Source organism: Conger conger, chromosome 5 (genome assembly GCF_963514075.1).
Source record: "Conger conger chromosome 5, fConCon1.1, whole genome shotgun sequence".
Classification (NCBI taxonomy): domain Eukaryota; kingdom Metazoa; phylum Chordata; class Actinopteri; order Anguilliformes; family Congridae; genus Conger; species Conger conger.
The window spans coordinates 66,931,964-66,940,669 of NC_083764.1; the positions used below are offsets into that span (position 1 = coordinate 66,931,964).

Here is an 8,706-nt window from a genome sequence, read left to right on the forward strand (position 1 = left end):
CTCTTACACACCTGTCTCTGTTACACACCTGTCTCTTACACACACCTGTCTCTGTCACACACCTGTCTCTGTCACACACCTGTCTCTTACACACACAGGCCCCACTTCACTATTCATTCACATGTCTCGGGGTGACATTAGCTCAGGAGGTAAGAGTGGTCACCTGATACAATCCCAATGCAATGTGTCACCTGTGAGCCCAGGTGAGCGTTCTGCCCCGTCCCTCTCCTGTTCCAGACAGGTGCCAGGTCTGAAGCAGAAGATCGCGGGGAAGTCTCTGCCCACGGAGAAGTTCGCCATCCGAAAGGCCCGGCGTTACCTCCCCGACACCCACGTGCCCCTCCCTGTCCCCCCATTGGTCAGTCTCCCACTCGTCCACCAATAGGCACCCTGCCACACTCATCAATGTAAAGCAGGGCTTTATTTAACGACTCCTTACCCCAACAGTTTCACAGGGACTCACCCGAAATCAGGAAAGCTGGAGCACACACAGCCCAGAGCATAGCGCTGTTCAACGGACAGAGAGACTGCTGTTCTGACATCGATGACATCATTCTCACAGTCATGAATCAAGCTTGCTTTGTCCGGGCAAGGAGTGCTTTACTATAGTCTGTGACCTGCCAGGTGGGTCCTTTTCAAAGCACTGAGGACATATTCCTTTTTAAAGCACAAAGGGCATATTCCTTTTAAAACCACTAAGGGCATATTCCTTTTTAGAGCACTAAGGGCATATTCCTTTTTAGAGCACTAAGGGCATATTCCTATTAAAAGCAAGGCTTGGTGTGCACTTCCTTTTCAGATGTCCAGAGAGTCAGGTTCTTTTAAAATCGTGCACATTTTAAATGGCACATTTCCCCTGTCCAGTGCAGGTGATGCAGGATGTGTTGTTATTGCATGTCTGTGAAGCACATCGGAGGCCTGGTCTGTCAGATCCACTCTGCCAGGACCCCAACAATATGCCTCACTGTGTGTGGGAGACCGTGTGTAGCTCTGTCAGTCACCGACCACCTCTGATCTTATTCTGTGCCTCTGACCGTGTTTCTGTGTCTCTGACCGTGTTTCTGTGTCTCTGACCGTGTTTCTGTGTCTCTGACCGTGTTTCTGTGCCTCTGCCCGTGTTTCTGTGTCTCTGACCGTGTTTCTGTGTCTCTGACCGTGTTTCTGTGTCTCTGACCGTGTTTCTGTGCCTCTGCCCGTGTTTCTGTGTCTCTGACCGTGTTTCTGTGTCTCTGACCGTGTTTCTGTGTCTCTGACCGTGTTTCTGTGTCTCTGACCGTGTTTCTGTTCCTCTGACTGTGTTTCTGTGTCTCTGACCGTGTTTCTGTGCCTCTGACCGTGTTTCTGTGTCTCTGACCGTGTTTCTGTGTCTCTGACCGTGTTTCTGTGCCTCTGCCCGTGTTTCTGTGCCTCTGCCCGTGTTTCTGTGTCTCTGACCGTGTTTCTGTGTCTCTGACCGTGTTTCTGTGCCTCTGCCCGTGTTTCTGTGTCTCTGACCGTGTTTCTGTGTCTCTGACCGTGTTTCTGTGTCTCTGACCGTGTTTCTGTGTCTCTGACCGTGTTTCTATGTCTCTGACCGTGTTTCTGTGCCTCTGCCCGTGTTTCTGTGTCTCTGACCGTGTTTCTGTGCCTCTGACCGTGTTTCTGTGTCTCTGACCGTGTTTCTGTGTCTCTGACCGTGTTTCTGTGCCTCTGACCATGTTTCTGTGCCTCTGACCGTGTTTCTGTGTCTCTGACCGTGTTTCTGTGTCTCTGACCGTGTTTCTGTGCCTCTGCCCGTGTTTCTGTGTCTCTGACCGTGTTTCTGTGCCTCTGACCGTGTTTCTGTGTCTCTGACCGTGTTTCTGTGCCTCTGCCCGTGTTTCTGTGTCTCTGACCGTGTTTCTGTGCCTCTGACCGTGTTTCTGTGCCTCTGACCGTGTTTCTGTGCCTCTGACCGTGTTTCTGTGTCTCTGACCGTGTTTCTGTGTCTCTGACCGTGTTTCTGTGTTTTTGACCGTGTTTCTGTGCCTCTGACCGTGTTTCTGTGTCTCTGACCGTGTTTCTGTTCCTCTGACCGTGTTTCTGTGCCTCTGACCGTGTTTCTGTGCCTCTGACCGTGTTCCTGTGTCTCTGACCGTGTTTCTGTTCCTCTGACTGTGTTTCTGTGTCTCTGACCGTGTTTCTGTGTCTCTGACCGTGTTTCTGTGTTTTTGACCGTGTTTCTGTGTCTCTGACCGTGTTTCTGTTCCTCTGACTGTGTTTCTGTGTCTCTGACCGTGTTTCTGTGTCTCTGACCGTGTTTCTGTGTCTCTGACCGTGTTTCTGTGTTTTTGACCGTGTTTCTGTGCCTCTGACCGTGTTTCTGTGTCTCTGACCGTGTTTCTGTGTCTCTGACCGTGTTTCTGTTCCTCTGACTGTGTTTCTGTGTCTCTGACCGTGTTTCTGTGTCTCTGACCGTGTTTCTGTGCCTCTGCCCGTGTTTCTGTGTCTCTGACCGTGTTTCTGTGTCTCTGACCGTGTTTCTGTTCCTCTGACTGTGTTTCTGTGTCTCTGACCGTGTTTCTGTGCCTCTGACCGTGTTTCTGTTCCTCTGACCGTGTTTCTGTGCCTCTGACCGTGTTTCTGTGCCTCTGACCGTGTTTCTGTGTCTCTGACCGTGTTTCTGTTCCTCTGACTGTGTTTCTGTGTCTCTGACCGTGTTTCTGTGTCTCTGACCGTGTTTCTGTGTTTTTGACCGTGTTTCTGTGTCTCTGACCGTGTTTCTGTTCCTCTGACTGTGTTTCTGTGTCTCTGACCGTGTTTCTGTGTCTCTGACCGTGTTTCTGTGTCTCTGACCGTGTTTCTGTGTTTTTGACCGTGTTTCTGTGCCTCTGACCGTGTTTCTGTGTCTCTGACCGTGTTTCTGTGTCTCTGACCGTGTTTCTGTTCCTCTGACTGTGTTTCTGTGTCTCTGACCGTGTTTCTGTGTCTCTGACCGTGTTTCTGTGCCTCTGCCCGTGTTTCTGTGTCTCTGACCGTGTTTCTGTGTCTCTGACCGTGTTTCTGTTCCTCTGACTGTGTTTCTGTGTCTCTGACCGTGTTTCTGTGTCTCTGACCGTGTTTCTGTGCCTCTGCCCGTGTTTCTGTGTCTCTGACCGTGTTTCTGTGTCTCTGACCGTGTTTCTGTTCCTCTGACTGTGTTTCTGTGTCTCTGACCGTGTTTCTGTGTCTCTGACCGTGTTTCTGTGCCTCTGCCCGTGTTTCTGTGTCTCTGACCGTGTTTCTGTGTCTCTGACCGTGTTTCTGTGTCTCTGACCGTGTTTCTGTGTCTCTGACCGTGTTTCTGTGCCTCTGCCCGTGTTTCTGTGTCTCTGACCGTGTTTCTGTGTCTCTGACCGTGTTTCTGTTCCTCTGACTGTGTTTCTGTGTCTCTGACCGTGTTTCTGTGTCTCTGACCGTGTTTCTGTGCCTCTGCCCGTGTTTCTGTGTCTCTGACCGTGTTTCTGTGTCTCTGACCGTGTTTCTGTGTCTCTGACCGTGTTTCTGTGTCTCTGACCGTGTTTCTGTGTTTTTGACCGTGTTTCTGTGCCTCTGCCCGTGTTCTCGGGCTCGGTGTGAAACTCTGACCGTCCCTGACTGTGTGTTTCAGGAGATGATGTACATCTGGAATGGATACACCGTGATCGCAAAGAACCAGGAGCTGACTGAGGGGATGCTAGAGACCCTGGACGAGGCCCAGAGAGACCTAGACCTGCAGCCAAGTAATGACCTCACAGGATATAGAGCTACAACCAAATTATGACCTCACAGAATATAGAGCTACTGTTACATGATGTGGGTGGGGTTACGTTGTGTATGGGTGGGGTTACATTGTGTATGGGTGGGGTTACATTGTGTATGGGTGGGGTTTATGGGCGGATTGCACTGTATGTGGGCAGGTTTGTGCAGCCTGTGTGTCTGTATGGTCTTCGCTGTGTGTGTGTGTGTGTGTGTGTGTGTGTCAGAGACAGAGACCTCCATAGATGACCAGTGTGTGTGTGTGTGTGTGTGTGTCAGAGACGGAGACCTACATAGATGACCAGTGTGTGTGTGTGTGTGTGTGTGTCTCAGAGACAGAGACCTCCATAGATGGCCAGTGTGTGTGTGTGTGTGTGTGTCAGAGACGGAGACCTCCATAGATGACCAGTGTGTGTGTGTGTGTGTGTGTGTGTGTGTGTGTCAGAGACAAGAGACCTCCATAGATGACCAGTGTGTGTGTGTGTGTGTGTGTGTGTGTGTGTGTGTCAGAGACAGAGACCTCCATAGATGACCAGTGTGTGTGTGTGTGTGTGTGTGTCAGAGACGGAGACCTACATAGATGACCAGTGTGTGTGTGTGTGTGTCAGAGACAAGAGACCTCCATAGATGACCAGTGTGTGTGTGTGTGTGTGTGTGTGTGTGTGTCAGAGACAGAGACCTCCATAGATGACCAGTGTGTGTGTGTGTGTGTGTGTGTCTCAGAGACAGAGACCTCCATAGATGACCAGTGTGTGTGTGTGTGTGTGTGTGTGTGTGTCAGAGACAGAGACCTCCATAGATGACCAGTGTGTGCTGAGCCTCCTGAGGGGACTCTGTCTGAAGCACTTGGGCCGCACCAAGGAGGCGGAGCAATACTTCACCCTGGTGCTCTGCAAGTGAGTCAGCCAATGGGCCTGCTGGGGCGGGACTGGGTGGGCAGGTTCAACCAATCATGCTTTAATTGTATGACTATTTCAACAATTTTCAACAATAAAATAAGCTGAGAGATAAATGGGCACAGAAGCAATAAAATATTAAAATAAATACAACAAAGTGCATGAGGTCAGTACACTTAAATAAAATAAAATAAAATTTCAATAAAATGAAATGAAATAAAAGAAGTAAAAAAGAACAAAGTTGAGGCAGAGGCACGGTGTTGATGTGGTGGGTGTGTGGTCTCCTCCAGCGAGGCGGAGATAAAGTTCGATCACTACCTGGTCCCCACGGCCCTGCTGGAGCACGGGCTGCTGTGCCTGCAGAGCGGCCGCACGGCGGAGGCCATCGTCCTGCTGGAGACCGCCAAGTGAGTCCCCCGCCCGCCCTGCACCCCGCCACCCCGCCCCGCCCTGCGCCCCCGCCCTGCGCCCCGTCACCCCGCCCCGCCCTGCGCCCTGTGACCCCGCCCCCTGACCCCGCCCTGCGCCCCGTCACCCCGCCCTGCGCCCCGTCACCCGACCCCTGACCCCGCCCTGCGACCCCGTCCTGCACCCCGCCACCCCGCCCTTCACCCGACCCATTACATTACATTATGGGACCCCCGACCCTGTGCCCCACCCCCCGACCCCGCCACACACCCAGCCCCCGCCCCACCACCCAACAGAGCTCAAACCCCCCCATCTGGAATCTAATGCTGTTTCCTGTGATTCCAGGCATAATTACAAGGGCTACTCCATGGAGTCTCGCACACACTTCCGGATCCAGGCGGCGCTGCAGTCGGTGCGGGCCGCCATGGGGAGCGCAGAGCCCAGCGCAGCATCATCCAGCCCGTGACCAATGAGGAGCAGCTCACAGAAAGGGGGCGGGGCCAAGTGCCAAACTCCATCAGCAACTCTCAGCAAAGGAGGAGCTGGCACCCTGTAGACCACGCCCACGAAGTCACAGACATACCCCCCCACAGATTCGCAGACATACCCACAGACACAGGGTCACAGACATACCCACAGACAGATTCGCAGACATACCCACAGACACAGGGTCACAGGCATACCCACAGACAGAGTCGCAGACATACCCACAGACACAGAGTCACAGACATACCCACAGACAGTCACAGACATACCCACAGACACAGGGTCACAGACATACCCACAGACACAGGGTCACAGACATACCCACAGACACAGTGTCACAGACATACCCACAGACAGAGTCACAGACATACCCACAGACACAGAGTCACAGACATACCCACAGACACAGAGTCACAGACATACCCACAGACACAGGGTCACAGACATACCCACAGACACAGAGTCACAGACATACCCACAGACACAGAGTCACAGACATACCCACAGACACAGGGTCACAGACATACCCACAGACACAGAGTCACAGACATACCCACAGACACAGAGTCACAGACATGCCCACAGACACAGAGTCACAGACATACCCACAGACACAGAGTCACAGACATACCCACAGACAGTCACAGACATACCCACAGACACAGGGTCACAGACATACCCACAGACACAGGGTCACAGACATACCCACAGACACAGTGTCACAGACATACCCACAGACAGAGTCACAGACATACCCACAGACACAGAGTCACAGACATACCCACAGACACAGAGTCACAGACATACCCACAGACACAGAGTCACAGACATACCCACAGACCCAGAGTCACAGACATGCCCACAGACCCAGAGTCACAGACATGCCCACAGACCTGGCCCACAGACCCAGAGTCACAGACATGCCCACAGACCCAGAGACACAGACCTGGCCCACAGACCCAGAGACACAGACATGCCCACAGACCCAGAGTCACAGACATGCCCACAGACCTGGCCCACAGACACAGAGTCACAGACATACCCACAGACACAGAGTCACAGACATACCCACAGACACAGAGTCACAGACATACCCACAGACACAGAGTCACAGACATACCCACAGACCCAGAGTCACAGACATGCCCACAGACCCAGAGTCACAGACATGCCCACAGACCTGGCCCACAGACCCAGAGTCACAGACATGCCCACAGACCCAGAGACACAGACCTGGCCCACAGACCCAGAGACACAGACATGCCCACAGACCCAGAGTCACAGACATGCCCACAGACCTGGCCCACAGACACAGAGTCACAGACATACCCACAGACCCAGAGACACAGACATGCCCACAGACCCAGAGACACAGACATGCCCACAGACCCAGAGACACAGACATGCCCACAGACCCAGAGACACAGACATGCCCACAGACACAGGGTCACACACACTGTACATGTACGGGACACAGCGGGACAGCGAGCGAGAGATGGGCTTTGAGTGAAGAGCGAAGATCTGGAGAGGTGCCCCAGCCTCCCAGTCCCCAGTCCTTCGCCTGGCCTGCTGCAGCTGGCTGGATCCCACTGCACCAAGCCATCCTCCGGTCCTAGGGTCCTAATGATACTACCTATGCGCAGAATTACTGTACATTCATTTATTAGATACCATTTTAATTTATAATCTCCTGAAGTCAGCAGCTCTGTAACTGCCGTTCACACGCTCAGCCTTCTCGGGCAGCAGGATGAGAGGTGAAATAAACGACCGCAGCCCTGTTCACATCGCATCTGCTGCTCCCACCAGTTTAACACATTTACTGAACTCCCCTCCCCGCGTTACGATACCTCAATCACGTGAGCTGTGTGACTGCTGGGTAAGGAACAGGAGATTCTTCGTTGTGGAGTGAGAGATTTTCTGTGTATTTGCAGCAGAAGAGTTTCCTGGGCTCACTGAAAACCTGTTGTTAATGTATGAATGTATTTTCTCTTGGTTTAGTTTAAAAACAGCTGAAAAAATGTAAATTGGGTAAATGCAGTTGAACTGCCGTTGATTCAAAAGGGTGGAGGAAATTGTTTAGTTTGTTTAGGAAATTGTACAGATTATACTCTGCTCCGCTAGGACATGGGAATGTGTTTTTATTGTTTTTGTTGTTGCTCAACAATCAAACCGATCAGAATAAATATGTCTTTGAATAGGCATAAGGATATTAAAAGTGTGCATTTTGTACTTTTGGCACAATTTTCGCATTATTGCTGATCTCCTAGGATTTTTTTTTTTTGCTAGGGGGAGTTTGCAGAGAATGGGTGCAAAAAACTAAAAACATTCAGTGAGCGCCAGTTCTGTGGGTAAAAATGCCTCGTTCATGAGACAGGTCAGAGGAGAAGGGCCAGGAGAAGTTGTCGCCTGTGGAGAATCACTTCTGTACTTCTGTACATCCCTTTGTGTGTTCAGAGGTAGGCTGCAGAACATTCCTGGACAACTTTCACACCACACACAGTCACCTCAAGGGCATGGCACGTACTGCAAAATGCAAATATTTTATTTTTTATTTTAAAACAAGAAATCCCTGTTGAAGCCAATGGAAGGAATAGCTTTTGAAATTTGCACAGATTCTGGCACGGGTCAAGGTTTATTGTCATATGTTCGAAACACAGGCGCTTAATACAATGAAGTGCTTACAACCCTGCTGAAAAAAAATAGCTCAGGCTAGGTTTCGAAACAGCTGGTAGCTAACTTGACCAGATCAAGCTATGTTTTATTTCAAGTCTGTCATAGGTGGATTTTACCCCTGGGAAGCAACACACATGCACAGTACAGTAATTTTATTTTATGTTAACCGTTTATTAAGTGGAATACAGTGCTGTCGTCTGCAAACTTAATCACGCAGTTGCAGCATTGCATGGGTGTGTAGATACAGTGGACTTAACGCGTCCATGCGGGCAGTCATTATAGGAATGGACATTACCTATTCGAGCTGATTGTGGTATACGGTGTAGCCTACCAGTTAATAATGGCAGTAAAAAACTGTCCAGATTACGTTTCTCTGGCAGTCTTGACAAGAGAATGAACGATTAATCGTATGCATTAAACAATAACCGTCACTCCTGACAAAAGAGTTGTCTCTGGCCAAATGGCATTTCAGCCAGCCCTCTGACGTAATACACAGTCATTCAAGCAC

General features: G+C 50.9%; 1 protein-coding gene across 4 annotated transcripts in view; it reads left to right on the top strand.

The window, feature by feature from the left end:
* Positions 1-5,864, top strand: part of LOC133128433 (tetratricopeptide repeat protein 39A-like) — a 29,999-nt gene extending 24,135 nt beyond the window's left edge. For 3 of the 4 annotated variants that reach the window (XM_061241951.1, XM_061241953.1, XM_061241952.1), the window contains 5 exons: positions 238-358; positions 3,608-3,719; positions 4,517-4,631; positions 4,922-5,038; positions 5,385-5,864. In XM_061241951.1, the coding sequence (XP_061097935.1) occupies positions 238-358; positions 3,608-3,719; positions 4,517-4,631; positions 4,922-5,038; positions 5,385-5,505 (586 nt within the window). In that variant the 3' untranslated portion in view covers positions 5,506-5,864. Of the gene's footprint in view, positions 1-237; positions 359-3,607; positions 3,720-3,962; positions 4,116-4,516; positions 4,632-4,921; positions 5,039-5,384 lie in introns of those variants that run through there. The other variant, XM_061241954.1, reaches the window with a different exon arrangement.
* Positions 5,865-8,706: the final 2,842 nt, after the last annotated feature.